General features: G+C 35.6%; 2 protein-coding genes across 10 annotated transcripts in view; both read left to right on the top strand.

Moving 5' to 3' along the window:
• Window positions 1–6,902, top strand: part of Zfand4 (zinc finger AN1-type containing 4) — an 86,499-nt gene extending 79,597 nt beyond the window's left edge. For all 9 annotated transcript variants that reach the window (XM_015498891.2, XM_048807454.1, XM_048807456.1 and 6 more), the window contains 2 exons: window positions 4,903–5,020; window positions 6,084–6,902. In XM_015498891.2, the coding sequence (XP_015354377.1) occupies window positions 4,903–5,020; window positions 6,084–6,219 (254 nt within the window). In that variant the 3' untranslated portion in view covers window positions 6,220–6,902. The remainder of the gene's footprint in view (window positions 1–4,902; window positions 5,021–6,083) is intronic.
• Marchf8 (membrane associated ring-CH-type finger 8) overlaps window positions 1–15,837 on the top strand; it is a 224,908-nt gene that overhangs the window by 65,331 nt on the left and 143,740 nt on the right. The gene's annotated exons all lie outside the window — the stretch shown is intronic.

Here is a 15,837-nt window from a genome sequence, read left to right as displayed (position 1 = left end):
TTTTATTCATTTATAATTTTTAAAAATTTTGAGACGAGATCTTCCTAAGTGTCTTAGGGCCTCACTAAGTTGCTGAGACTGGTCTTAACTTGTGATCCCCTTGCCTTGGCCTCCCAAATTGCTGGGATTATAGGCATGTGCCAGGGTACCTAGCTTGATTTACATTTCTGTAATGATTAGTGATATCATCAATTCTCTAATTAGTGATGTTGATTGCCTCATTGGCTAAATTTCAGGTGTTTCTGGCCATTAGTATATCTTTAGAGAAATATCTATTCCTGTCCTTTATACATTTTTTAATCAGGCTGGTTGTTTTGTATTATTGGATTTTACAAGTCATTTATGTGTTCTAGAAATTAAGCCTTTATCATGAAATTATTTGCAAACTTTTCTCCACTTTTTTTTTCTCTACTTTTTTTTTCTGGCACTGGAGATTGAACCCAGGGGCACTTTATCACTGAGTTTTATCCCCAACCCTTTTATTTTATTTTTGCATTTTGAGACAGGGTCTTGCCAAGCTGCTTAAGGTTTCACTAAGTTTCTGAGGCTGGTCTTAAACTTCGCAATCCTCTTGCTTCAGCCTCCTAAATTGCTAGGATTATAGGTAAGTGCTGCTATGCCTAAACTTTTTACTCTCTTAAAAAGTGTCTTTTGTTGCACAAGTTTTTAATTTTCATGAAATCCAGTTTGTGTATTTTCTCCTTTGTCACTCGTGTCTTTGGTGTCATATTCTAGAAATCCAGTATCATGAAAGTTTTCTCATGTTGTTTTCTTCTAGATGTTTTATAGTTGTAGGCCATACATTTAGATCTTTGATCCATTTTAAGTTGATTTTTGAATATGATATTAGATGATAGCCCAGCTTTATTTTGTTATAATTCGGGCATCTAGTTTTCCTAGTACCATTTATTGAAAAGACTACTCTTCCCTTAATAAAGGTGCCAAATCTTGCCAGATCTTTGCACCTTTGTTGAAAGTTATTTGACCTCATAGATGAGGGTTTATTTCTTAGGTCTTTATTCTCTTCCATTGGTCTATGTATGTATATGCCAGTGCCACAATGTTTTGATTACTGTAATATATCCACTTTTTAAAATTTTTTTTTAGTTGTAGATGAACATAATTCCTTTATTTTGTTTATTTATATGTGGTGCTGAGGATCGAACCCAGGGCCTCCTACGTGCTAGGCGAGCACACTACTGCTGAGCCACAACCCAGTTCTGTGATATATCCACTTTTAATGTTATAGTTTTTCCTTGACATACTGTGCTGTCCTAATTCACAGTAAAGCCTTTTAGTAATTTGCATCTTTCATCTACTCCATCCGTCTTAATGTAGGTTTCAGTGCTTTCTTCTCTTCTTGCTGATCTTCTGAAATTGCTAATCCTGAGGTCACCAAAGATCTCCATAATTTCAAAATCAGCGGGTGCTCTGTAGAAGTACCTTACTTGGTCTTTGTATTTGAAATATTTTTTTCTTTTTTCTTATTTTCTAATGTGGCACTAGACATCGAATCCAGAGCCTTATGCTTGCTAAGCAAGTGCTTTACCACTGAGCTACATTTCTTTCTTTTTAATTCTTGGCTATTATGTTATTATAGATTTTTATTTTGAGGGCTGGGGATATAGCTCAGTTGGTAGAGTGCTTGCTTTGAATGTACAAGGCCCTGGGTTTGGTCTCTAGTGCCACAAAAAAAAAAAAATCACAACAGATTTTTATTTTGATTTGCTATTATTTTTGTCTTTTTAAAAAATTACTTTGGCAGTGCTTGGGATTAAAGCCACCATGCTAGACAAATGCTCTACCACTGAGTTTTACCCCAAGCCTCTATCTTTTTTAACCTTAGTTTTATTCTATACATCAACATTATTTTATGAAATTTTTCTTTATGCATGTAATACACATTTGTGAGGAAGCTTCAGAGAAGAGTTGAGGATTGATGATGTCTTACAGGATGAGTAGAATTTTAATAGGTTGGCATGTGATGTAGAGAATTTTGGAAAAAGACTTTGGATGTGAACGGACCCAGTACATCATTCAGGGTTGGTATGACATGGTAAATAGTAGGAAATGGCTCTGGAAAGTTATAAACCATCATATTGGACATGTAAGGCTTTCATTGCCGGTCAAAGGAATATTAGGACAATTAGTGATGGAGTAGATGACTAATAAATAGTTGTCTTTGGGTAGAAGAATATATAGAAACAGTTTTCATAGGAGATGGCAGATGTTTTTATGCCACCTAATTCTGTCACTAATATGTTCTTTTTTTAAAAAAAAATCTATTCTTAAGTTTTAGGTGGATACAATATCTTATTTTACTTTATGTAGTGCTGAGGATGGAACCCAGTGCCTTGTGCATGCTAGGTGAGCGCTCTAACACTGAGCCACAACCCCAGCCCACTAATATGTTCTTTATGTCTGCACATTCACAATAGTTCTTGAATGAAAAAATTTGGAAAATATTGAGTTCAAGAATCTCCTACAGAAAGAAAAATGAAAATGTGACTGCACCGAACTAATTTATAATCAGTAGTTTTCTTTGACCCACCATTGTTTTAGAAAGAATATCCTAAGCCTGAGCTTCAAAGGTGGTTGAAAATAAATGTGCTTCTGTTAGGTATCTTGTATAGATGCCGTCCCTGTGGGTCCTGTGCAAGTTCTTATTTATCTATCTATTTATTTATTTTGGTGCTGAGAATTGAACCCACCTAAGTAATAATTGTATCATTCTGAGTTATCTGGAGACTAATTTTTGGTGTAAGTTTTACTTTATTGACTTACTAAGTTTCTTCATTGGTCTTCTTATGAATGCTAAGTATACCCTCTTACCACTGAGATACATCCCAATTCATCAGATAAGCTCAAAGCTACTGTCCATACTTGTTAAAAATAATAGGGACTCACAAATGCTTGATGGCACTTATCAAAGGCCAATAAAAATAGTAAGAACAAGCAGAGGAATGAAAAGAAAAGTGGGAGAGTGTCAATGGTTCTGGCACCTGTGAAGTTCTAATCAACTACTATGAAAAAGTATGAGAGGCCTGAGTTTAATATTTATTAGGCAGATGAAAGACTATGAAAACTCTTTAAAGATTAAAAATTCAGATTTACAGTTAATTGATGCTATATCTTTTGCCACAATCCAGATTGGGTGCTCAATATACAAGCCCAACAAAATTGAGTCTGCTTTACTATCAGTCTGTAAAATGTACTCCCAGTTCTTGCACAAAACTGGAAAAAACTTGAAAGAAGTAACTGAATGACTCCTAATGGCTCCTAGGCACCAATTCAATAAGAGCTTTTTTTCTCAGTGCACTTAGAATTACCAGGAACATTTCACAAAGGTGATATGGGGTACTTTTTACCTCTTAAAAATATAAATACAAAGAGAGAATTGGGCTGAGCACAGGGGCGCCAACCTGTAATCCCAGTGGCTTGGGAGGCTAAGGCAGGAGGATCGAAAGTTCAACCCAGCCTCAGCAAAATGAGGTACTAAGCAACTCAGTAAGACCTGTCTTTAAATAAAATACAAAATAGGGATGTGGCTCAGTGGTCGAGTGCCCCTGGGTTCAATCCCAGTACCCTCTCCCAAAGGGTTTGTTGATTTTGGTCAATTCTAAAGACATTTAAGTTAATAATCAAACCAATTTATTTCATTCACATGAAATATGCCATCATCATCATCATCATCACCAATCATTTAGTACTAGGGATTGAACCCAGTGGTGCTCTACCACTGAACTATATCCTCAGCCGTTTTTATTTTATTTTTTCTTGAGACAAAGTCTTAAGACTTACTAAGTCTTACTGGCCTCCAACTTGAGATCCTTCTCCTTCAACCTCCTGAATCACTGGAATTGCAGGTGACCACACCTGGCGAGATATTCTCTTATTTTTAAGAAGAAAAAGAAAAAAAATCAAGTTACAATAGTATAGAATTTACTAAAATTTTTGGTGCTGGGGCCTTGAACATGCTAGGCAAAAGCTCTACCACTGAGATAAATCCCCAGCCCCTAATAATTTTTTCTGTAAAACTATACTTTTTAAAAAAGTAATACTGTGAGATCAAGCTGTGTACTGTGTTAGTCACTATTTATAACATTTATATCATTATAACATTTAAATTTTTCAGAGTGCTTTTTTATATGTGAACTGATTTTGACTTTAAAGCACTTAGTAACAGAGAAAAATACATGTTCTTTTAATTTTAAAATTATTAAATTTTGGAAGAATGAAATTTGAAACAATGAAAGTTGCTCATTGTTGAGAATTTACTTTCTGTGGTAGCTTATCACTAAAAGAAAAGCCCCATGATCCTCTGATATACCTCAATGTTGGCAGGATGATTGCTTTACAAAGACATTGTTCTCAGGGGAATCATCAAGGACAACTTTGAACCAGATACTTTTCTTGATCTCTTCAATGTTTGGTATACTATATGTAAGCTGATTATCCTCAGATGTAATCAGCAAAGTGTTGGTTTATACAAGAAGTCTTAAAAAATATTGTCTTAGTATCAGTAGAATCCTATCACATCTTAAAAAAAATTTAGGAAACTACTCCTGCAACTTGTAGGTTCTGTAAATAATTTTCAATATAAAAATTGTATAAAGCTGGGTGTAGTAGCACATGCCTATAATCCTAGCTACTGAAGAGCCTAAGGCAGGAGGATCACAAGTTTGAGGCCAACCTAGCACTTTGGCAAAGGACTATGGGTAGAGCTCAGTGGTAGAGCACCCCTGGATTCAATCCCTATTATGCAAAAAAGAAAATGATACAAATTAAATTCTTACATCATAGATGTTTATCATTACAGGAATGTGTCTTGTGTTTTGCTTAGTGATATTCACATTTAGAATTTAATGCCTATATTAATCAAGATGTCCTTTCTCTAAACAGGGGAATGTACCCATCACCTCCCACCTGTGAAAGCCCCTCTTCAAACAAAGAAAAAAACAACAAAGCATTGTTTTCTTTGTGGAAAGAAAACTGGACTGGCTACTAGCTACGAATGCAGGCAGGTTGGCCAGCTGGAGAAGCTAAGATGCTTTCTCTGTTGTGACCCAGCATGGGGATTATGCAAAATAAAACATTATTTAAATTGGCCATTCATAACATCAAGCTGATGTTCAAGTAGCAACCTTCAGTTGAATTCCTAATTGACTGAAGTAAAGAGCAAGTAGATAGTTAATGAATTTCCAAAAGGCAAAAGCAGATCTTCCACTACCCAATAAGCCAATAGGACAGAATGGACCTTCTTTGTTCTTTGTTAATACACTTGGTTTTTGTTTGACTATTACCTACAAGAACCCCTTCTCCAATATTCTATTTTAAATAGCCAAAAAAAGGACTGAATTTAATTTACTGTGAATTTTAACAATTATATGGTTCACTTATTTCAAAACAGATCACTGTTCTTTTAATAATATATTTTTTTCTTCCCACAACTATGTCTTTTATTAGCATTGATTGGTATCTTTATCTGCCCTTAGGATTAGGCCAAGCATTGAAAATAATTGCTACTTTTTAGAATGTATCAGGTTCAACTGAAAACAGCCTATCTTATTGCTCAAAGCATTTATTTTAATTTTTTTTTGTGGTACTAGGGATTGAACCCAGGGCCTCACAAAGCTATATAAGTGCTGTACCACTGAGCTATGCCCCAGCCCTAGAAACATTTTTTAAAAATCCTTTTATGGCATAGTTATCTTTTATATAATCTAATTTTTTCATGAAATAAAATTTCTTAGAAATTTAGCGTTCTTTCCAGGTTTAAATATAAGAGATATGGTGGACATATTTATCAGCTTTTGAAATTTTACTACTCCAGAAAGGCATACACCCTATTTCGTTCCATAGTGGATTCTTTATTATAAACTTCATTCATAGACAATTAACTTGTTTTGTTTGGGAGGGGTCTCTGTGCTTATAAGTGGAAGGGAAATGTCAGCACTGAGATTGCTAAGGAGATCCAAAGGGCTCCTGTTGGAATACCTGAAGTCAAGCATCTCTCTCTCTCCCAAAGAGATGAGCCTTTCATAGAAATGTGACTATTCACATAAACTCTTTTTGTGCTTTAGATGTGGAAACAACTTCTGTGCATCTCATCGCTATGCAGAAACTCACCGCTGCACCTATGATTACAAGAGTGCAGGGAGGAGATACTTGCAGGAGGCAAATCCTGTGGTTAATGCACCAAAACTTCCAAAAATCTAACTCTTCCTCTGCATCTTACTGTTCTGCCTGAGGAATCGTATTATATTAACAGAAGAAATATTGTTTAGACTGCATTATTTTTATTCGACTCCAAAAAGATTTGCCAAGTAACAAAAGCATATAACGCATATTGTTGGAGGATGAGAACACTACTCTATTTGATGTCTTTATTCTTTGGTGAATCAAAAGTTTTAGAAGTAGTTTTAAAAACTTTGCACTATAATGATTTAGCTTTGTTATTGCATGTCTGTGTTAAGTGTTTTATGTTTGATTTTGCAATTTTACTAGACAAGTCTTCAAAAGATGCACTTTAGGAAGTTAATATTGACTGTGTAACCAGGCCTCCATGTTGTACAGAAATGAGTGGTCGTGTAATGTCTCTACTCAAATTGACCAAGTTTTTTCTTTTGTGTTGGGGGGGCAGGTGGGGACTTTTTTTTTAAATCCCATGTGTGGAAGTTTATGGGGTTTACTAGCAAGTTCTTATTTATTTCAAACTACTTTTTGTAAAAAAGAACTTTTAGCTTTCCAGTGTGGTTTTTAACACATATATATTTCTTCCATATTCACATTGGCATTCAGATATGAATCTATTCCATAAAACACATCATGTTAATCATAGTATATATTCTTAAAGTACTACTTCTTAAATGGTAGTTTTAAAATAGATGTCCCACTTATTGCCATTAAACACAAAAACTGTTTCATTTTCCAAAAAATGGCTACATTTAAAACAAAATGTCACAGCTTGGTTTATTTTTTCTTTGTTGAGTGCTACTACCAAGAGAAATTCAAATAAATATTCTATTTCACTATGAGTTCGGCTATTTGATTATTTACAAAATTTTCTTTTATAAATACCTTTTCTTGCCAGGAGCAATGGAACATGCCTATAATTCCAGGGACATTGGAAGCCAAGGCAGGAAGATTTTAAGTTTGAAGCCAGCCTCAGCTATTTAGCAAGACCTCAGCAAATCAGTGAGATCCTGACATAAAATAAAAAGGGCTGGGAATATAGCTTAGTATATCCTTAATACACACAAAAAAGGTTTTATATTTTATGTATCTAAAACCATATATGACAAAAGTAGTTTTCAAATTTTTTACAAACATTAAGCATTTTTATATTAAATGTTTTAAAATATGTAACTTTTCATGGTGTGAAATATTTTCAAGTTATATTTAGTACAATTTAGTCATCTAACATGGGAAATTACAATACTCAGATTTTTTTTCAGGGGTATTACTTGTGGAGGTATTTAATTATAAAAAAACAAGGCAGGAGCTAAGCACAGTGGTATATTCTCTAATCCCAGTGACTTGGGAGTTTGAGGCAGGAGGATTGCAAGTTTGAGGCCAGCCTTAGAAACTTAGTGAGACCTTGTCTCAAAAAATGTTAGAAAGGACTGGGATGTATTGAAAACAAAACAAAAAACAACAAAAAAAAGACAGGAGCCAGACACAGTGATACATGCCTGTAGTCCTAGCTACTCAGGAGACGGGGGGATGGGGATCCCTTGAGTCTAGAAGTTCAGAACCAACCTGGACATAATAGCAACAATAAATACATAAATAATGAAAGATAGGTATTTATTTTCTTATGTGTTTAATATGGTTCTAAGACATCAAATGATTAAATTTTGCATCTAGCACTATTTCTCAAACCATGGCCTCTTTTGTACTCCAGAAACATGGAGATAATTTTAGGTTAACATGGATAAACATTTTTTTTTTTTGCAATATTTCAGATTGAACCTAGGTGTGCTCTATCACTGAGCAACATCCCTAACCTTTTATATTTTTAATTTTGAGACAGGGTCTCACTAAATTGCCCAGACTGGTCTCAAACTTGCAATGCTCCTGCCTCAGCCTCCCAAGTTGTTGGGATTACAGGCGTGTACCACCACATCCAGCTGGGTAAACATTTTTTAATAGACATATTTTAATGTGTCTCAGAAAAACATAATTGTAAGCAGTAAAAGTTGAAAGTCAAGTAAAATAGGGCTGGGGATGTGGCTCAAGCGGTAGCACGCTCGCCTGGCATGCGTGCGGCCCGGGTTCGATCCTCAGCACCACATACAAACAAAGATGTTGTGTCTGCCGAGAACTTAAATAAATAAATAAATAAATATTTAAAAAAAAAAAAAAAAAAGTAAAATAAATGATTTAATTTTAAATAAGTTGGTTGAAAATTAACAAGAGTACATATAACAAAAATTAAAAAACACTTGGATGACTGAAATTTAGGAAATGAAGGTATGGTATTTTTTTTTAAAAGATATTTTTGAGATACTGATGGACCTTTATTTTATTCATTTATTTATATGCGGTGCTGAGGCTCAAACCCAGTGCTTCACACATGCTAGGCAAACGCTCAACCACTGAGCCACAACCTCAGCCCGAAGGTATGGTATTTTAACTTTAAAGGATTGATGGAAGTAATATGCACAGTTTTAGAAAAACTATATAAGAGTAAAAATTATATGTAAAAATTTCATTGTAGACCCCAATCTTTTCTAATAATCAGTTTTAGGTTTCCCATTTTAGTAATTGCCATCATAAGACCAGTAGTGTGTTTTAGACATTAATTTGTTATATTTTATTATTAATGACAAGAATTTATCTTTATTATACATTAATGCTTCTCACTTTTTGTAAGCATGTTGGCCTGCTTAGGCTCCCAACAAAATAGCCCAGAAATTTGTTGTCTTACAAATTCTAGAGGCTGAACTTCCCAGATCAAGGCCCAACAGGATTGGTTTCTGATAAGAGAACTCTACCAGCCACTTTCTTAATATGTCTTCACATGGGCTTTTCTCAATGTGCATGCAAGTAATGAGGCTGAGGGAAAACCAGAGAGAGAGAGAGAGAGAGAGAGAGAGAGAGAGAGAGAAAGAGAAAGAACTCTTTGGATTCTCTGGGTTTTTTTTTTTTCAATTTTTTTAAAAAAATAAACAACTGCAAATACATTACAATTCTTATTACATGTATACAGCACAATTTTTCATATCTCTGTATATAAAGTATGTTGACACCAATTCGTGTCTTCATACATGTACTTTGGATGATGATGTCTATCACATTCCACCATGCTTACTAATCCTCTTCCCCCTCCCTTTCCCTCCCACCCCTCTGCCCTATAAGTGTTGGCAAGGATGTGGGGAAAAAGGTACACTCATACATTGCTGGTGGCACTGCAAATTGGTGCAGCCAATATGGAAAGCAGTATGGAGATTCCTTGGTAATCTGGGAATAGAACCACCATTTGACCCAGCTATCCCTCTCCTCTGTTTATACCCAAAAGACTTAAAAACAGTGTACTAGAGGGACACAGCCACATCAATGTTTATAGCAGCACAATTCACAATAACTAAACTGTGGAGCCAACCTAGGTGCCCTTCAGTGGATGAATGAATAAAAAACGTGGCATATATACACAATGGAATTTTACTCAGCAATAAAAGGGAATAAAATTATGGCATTTGCAGGTAAGTGGATGGCATTGGAGAAGATAATGCTGAGTGAAGTTAGCCAATCCCAAAAAGCCAAATGCAGAATGTTTTCTCTGATATAAGGAGGCTGACTCATGGATGGATTCTCTGTTAATAAGGACACTGGTCTTCTCAATTCAGGGCCTCACCCTTATGACCTAATTTAATCCAAATTACTTATTCCAAATAAAGCCACACTGGGGCTTAGGGCTTCAACATATGAATTTTGGAGGTGACTGGCATTCTGTCCATAACCTTCTGGCCTCTCAAAATTTATGTTCTCTCATGCAAATGCTTTCATTCCATCCAGAAGTTCCCATGGTCTTCTTATTTGAATGTCTCATCTAAATCTAAATCAAGTATAATCATCCTGAGGTAAAATCCTTCTCTGTTTATGAATCTGTGAAATCAGATAAGTTATTTGCAAAATACAATGGTGGGACAGACATAGGATAGAGAGCCATTCCAAAGGGGAGAAATAGGTCAAAGGAAAGGGATGCCAGACCTCATACAAGTTCAAAATCTAGTAAGACAAATCCCATTAAACCTTAAGTCTCAAGAATTGTCCTTTGTGATTTGATGCTATATCCTCCAGGACCATTCAGGCAGCATGCTCTTGTTCCTGGAACCCTGGGTGGCAGTGCAGCCTTGCCCATCACCTTTGAGATGTTCCTCACTTTTTTAAAAGAGAAAAGCTCAGATTCATAGCCATATTGCTCTATTGTCTTGTCCTGTGGAATCCCAAAAGCCCCACACCTTTTATTCTGTTATTACTGTTTCATTGAGTGAGGTCTAGCTGACAATGTTTGTAAGGTGTATAATCTCATTTTTATTCTTGGATTTTGCTCAGGTGCAAAATTATCAGTCATACTTATATTTAGTGTTCCTTTCAGAACATTTTCTTATTTTTATTACTGCAATATATATAGGCTGAGAATTTTCCAAATTAAATTATAGGTCCTTTTTTAAAAAAATCTTTTTTGGTAGTTGTAGATGGACAGCATGCCTTTATTATGTATTTTTGTGCACTGCTGAGGAATGAACCCAGTGCCTCACATGTATGAGGCAAGAGCTCTGCCATTGAGCTGTAGCCCCAGCCTGTCCTTTTAAAAAAACAAAACAAAACAAGGCCAGACAGAGCATAGATTTATTGAAAGTGAAAATGAAAGTATACTGTAAAGTAGAACTGAGTAGGGAGAGAGAAAGAAAGGCTCTGTGGCTCCTTTTTGCTTAAAAGTCTTTCAATCTATCTGTATAAAAAAAAGATTTTTTTTTAGCATTTTAAGTTATAAAGAAAAACCAATACTTTTCCTAGAGATCTCAATTATTCCATTTCATTGCTCACAATTTCTACCTTCTACAAAACGCCAGAACACAATTCAGCCAAGTTCTTTCATTTTACACCAAGGGATTACTTTTGTTCTAATTAATAAAATAACAGATCTGTCTGAGACCTCACAAGAATGACCTTTAATGTCCATAATGTCCTTGAGCATTCTGTTCATGCTCTGTGTTTTCTGTAGTAAGATGGAGGCTTTCCCTGGAGCTCTCTTCTTTTTGAGTTCTCACCTTTCATCCAATTGTGTTGGTCCGTATTTCCACCAACAGTCCTATCATGACAATCCAAGTCTAGCATTCGCATCCAAACTTTTTCAACTTCATTACCCAGTTCCAAAACTACTTTCTCATTTTTAGGTATTTATTACAGAAGTGCCCACTTCTTAGTACCACAATACATATTAGCCTGCCCAGGTTGCCCCAGTGAAATACCACAAACTGGGTGGCTTAAACAAATTTATTTTTTCGTAGTTCTGGATGCTGGAATTCCAGAACAAGTCTAGTAGGTTTGGTTGCTGATTGCTGGTGAGGGTTCTTTTCCTGGCTTGCAGATGGCTGTTTTTCTTTACTTACTCCCTCCCTTCCTTTTTATGAGTTGGTCCAACCAAATTACCCAGGCTGGCTTCAAACTTTCAGCCCTCCTTCCTCAGCTTCCTGTGTAGCTGGGTTAACAGTTGTGCATGACCAGACCCAGCTCAGATGACTGCCTTCCAGTGTGGCCCTCACATGATCTGTCCTTAATGGGGTTTGGGGAAGGACTGAGCTCACCAATGTCTCTTATTATGGACTCCAGTCCTATAGATCAGAGCCCCACCCTCATGACCTCACATAACCTTAATTATTTCCTTTTTCCAATTACAGCCACAGTGAAGGTTAGTTAGGATTTTAACATGAATTTTGATAGTATACCATTTGGTCCATAATAGTATTTTTAGTTACAGTAATTTCAAATTCACCTACTCTACTGCAATTACCCCAGTACAGGTTACCATAGCCTTGACTTGAGCTATTGCAATAGCTTGCTAACTATTCTCTTTGAATTAGTTCTACGTCCTTCACAGCCTTCTATAAACATAACCACCATCTTGCCTTTTTGTGATTGATATTTTCTTCTTTTTTTTTCTATATGGATTTATTTGTTTAGGTACTAGGGATTTAATTCATGGGCACTTTACCACTGAGTTATATTTCCAGTTCTTTTTTAACTTTTTATTATGAGACAGGGACTTCATTAGCTGCTGAGATTGGCCTCAAAGTTGCACCTCTTGCCTCACCTTCTCAAGTCAATAGACATGCTCCACCACACCCAACTTCTATATGGTTTTATCTCCTAAACCATAGTATCCCTTCAGTTTTCTCTTTGCAAAATGGTATGGAATTGTATGGAATATATATTATTTGTTTTATTCACACAAGGGCGTGGATACTTATCTGTGTTGCTGTGGTTGTAGTTTATTTTTATGGTGGTGGTGTATAAATATGAATTTATTCATCCATCTACTATTGATGAACATTGGATTGTTTCTGCCTTTGAGCTGTTACAAATAATGCTGATATGAACATTCTTGTACCTGTCCCTTGAAAACTATATGCATGTTTTTCTTTTGGGTCTCTATATAAGAGTAGAATGTCTAGATCATAAGATGGTCCTTGTGCATGTACAGTTTATTAGATAATACTTAACCAATAGTTCAAAGTGGTTTTACTAATTTATTTATCTTTTCTGTATATAACAATTTGAGAGTTCTGTGCTTTATATCCTTACCAATGCTTAGTATCTTTACTTTAGTCATCCAGTTTGTTTGCAGCTTTCACACCCTCCCTCTCTCCTCAGACTCTCCCCACCAACTCCAAAGTATCTTTTCTTTTTTGCAATCTTATAGATTGGGGGTAGAGTGGGATCTCAGCCTTGGAGAGGCGAGTTATCTTCCTGGGGTGACACTGAACTTGGACTTCGATCTCCCTGGCCCTTGGGAGGCCATCAGAACCAAATCTCACATCTGTCCTATTTGGTATATACACATAGTACAGTCATGATTTTAGTGCTCTGTTACCACTTTGGATGCATGCCTTCACTTAGATTTTAGTCCACTGACTCTAGAGAAGCTTGCCAGTCTTTCTTTTGTTTTTAAAAGCGTACTTAAGCCAGGCATGGTGGTGCATGCCTATAATCCCAGTGACTTCAGAGGCTGACAAGTTTGAGGCCAATTTCAGCAATTTAGCAAGACCCTGTCTCAAAAAATAAAAAGGGCTGGGGATGTAATGCTCAGTGGTAGAAGTAGAGCACCCATGGGTTCAGTCTCTAGTGACCACAGCAATAATAGCATTAGCAGTAGCAACAACAACAAAAAGAATATGTACTTCAAAATTTTTATATAGCATTTTCAGCTTGAGCCATGGTTTAAATAATTCATTCTGGTCTTATTTATGAAAACATATTTTTGGTTTTAATTTAATTTTTTTATTTCATTTTCTTAGATTTTTTTGTCAGTCTTAATCTTTTTCTTTCATACTGTTGGTTTTCCTCAAGTGTTTAGAGATTTTGTACATTATTAGGAAGTAAGAATGGGACTGATTAGCATGAGTGGGGGCCAAGGAGAAAAATATAAATATTGCTTAATTTTTATGTACTTGGTGACTGTGCTTATAAGGTAATCCTCTTTTGCAAATTTGTTCATTCAAATACTTATTGAGTAACTCCCAAGTGCAAGGGACAGTAATTAGGTGTTTGGGATATAATAGTAAACCAGGCAGGTAAAGCTTACATTGCAACCCAGACTTTCCTTAACATGTCACTAATTATCATTTTGATAAATATTATAAAGGAAAAGTTTGTGGAGCTGTGCAAGTATGCAACAAAAGCACCTGACCTAGTCTAGGACTCCTTAGGTTGAAATTTCTTGAAGAATAATAAGTGAGAATTAGCTAAGAAAATAGGAAGTGCTGGGCAAGAACCCTAGAAGATATATATATGATGTATGTGTGTGTATATATTTATTTTTTTTCCCCAAGAGGAGTTTTTCTTAGGCTTCACCTCTTTATTTCAGGATGAAATGCCCTGCCACATGTCTTTAGCTTTTATTTCATTGGCCCAGAACCTTGATAACAAGGACATTTGATAGATTAAGGTTTTAGCTTTTCCTTTATAGCAGTTTCTGGACTGATGAGCCACAGTATCTGTGATAGATGATTAGATTTCAAAAGAGGTGAGAATTGTAAGATTTGTTAGGGTACAAGGAAAATGGAAAGGAAGAAATCCTCATGTAGAGACTGCAGGATACTAAATCAACCCCCAAATTCATATTCCATCTCCTCAAGAGGAAAATGGGAGCCAAGCATGGTGGCACACTCCTAGAGTCCTAGTTTCTTGAGCAGCTGGGGCAGAATAATTGCTGGAGCCCAGGAGTTTGAGGCCAACATGGGTAATATAGTGAAACCCTATCTCGAAGATAGGGTTTATATAGAATAGAGAAAGAAAATAATATTTGAGAATTAAATAGTTTTTTAAAAATATTTTTAGTTGTAGATGAACACAATATCTTTATTTATTTTTATGTAGTGCTGAGAATTAAACCCAATGTCTCATATGGGCCAGGCAGTTGCTTAACCACTCAGCTACAGCCCTAGCCCTGGGTTTTTTTTAAAATCACATCTACAGTATTTAAATTTGGTCCTGGTCTGGTAGTTTAAGTAAGTGGTAAAAGTGTTTGCCTGATAGACACCTCAACCAGGTGGTTGAGGTCATTCATAGTCATAACTCAGATTTCTGGTGTGTATCCTTGACATGTGATGAGAATGGTACTTTACCTCTAATCTTCCTCTCAAAACCCATCACCCCAGTCAGACCAGTGGAACTATGGGGAAAATAATTCCCAACTGAGGAACATTCTATAAATATCCGACTAATACTCCTGAACATTATCAAGGCCACCAAAAACAAGGGAAACCTAAGAAATGAACAACTAAGAGAAGCCTAAGCAGACATGCTGACAAATGTGATATAGTACCTTGGATGGGGCCCTGGCACAGAAAAGGGAACTGAGGAAATGTGAGTAAAGTGTGGACTTTAGTTTAATGTATACTTTTGGTTAATTCACATACTAATGTAAGATGTGAATCAGAGAAACTGATTGTGAGATATATAGAAAATTTGAACTATTTTTGCAAATTTTCTATAAATTAAAATTATTCTAAAACTAGTTTATTAAAAAATATACATATAGGACTGGGGTTATGACTCAGTGGTACAGCGCTTTCCTAGCATGTGTGAGGCACTGGGTTTGATCTTCAGCATCACATAAAAATAAATAAAGGTGTTGTGTCTACTTACAACTAAAAATTATTTTTAAAAAAGATACATGTAAAAAGAAGTGAAATAGGTAGAACAGAATAAGTTGACAGTGAAAAACTAGATGAATGTAATAGATTTTTATAGGGAATAAAATGGGACAAACAGTAGGGATATATGTTTTCTAAATTCTGATTATTTCATAAATAGTTTAATTTGGAGACAGATGAATCCCTTTAAAATATAAAGTTAAATTTTACATGCTATCTTCTTAGAAATATTGTTTTGCAAAATGTTGTTATTAAAGTCTGTAACAGGAATAGAGTTGTAGCTCGGTGGTGGAGCGCTTGCCTAGCACATGTGAGGCACTGGGTACAATTCTCAGCACCACATAAAAATAAATAAAGGTATTGTTTCTATCTGTAACTAAATATAAATAAATAAAATGTATACCAATAGCTGAGTGTGGTGGCTTACACTGGTAATCCCAGACACTCCAGA

The sequence above is a fragment of the Marmota marmota genome, unplaced genomic scaffold, assembly GCF_001458135.2.
Source record: "Marmota marmota marmota unplaced genomic scaffold, marMar, whole genome shotgun sequence".
Lineage (NCBI taxonomy): Eukaryota > Metazoa > Chordata > Mammalia > Rodentia > Sciuridae > Marmota > Marmota marmota.
Note: the sequence above shows the minus strand (reverse complement) of the source record. Positions and strands in the feature narration are given on the sequence as shown.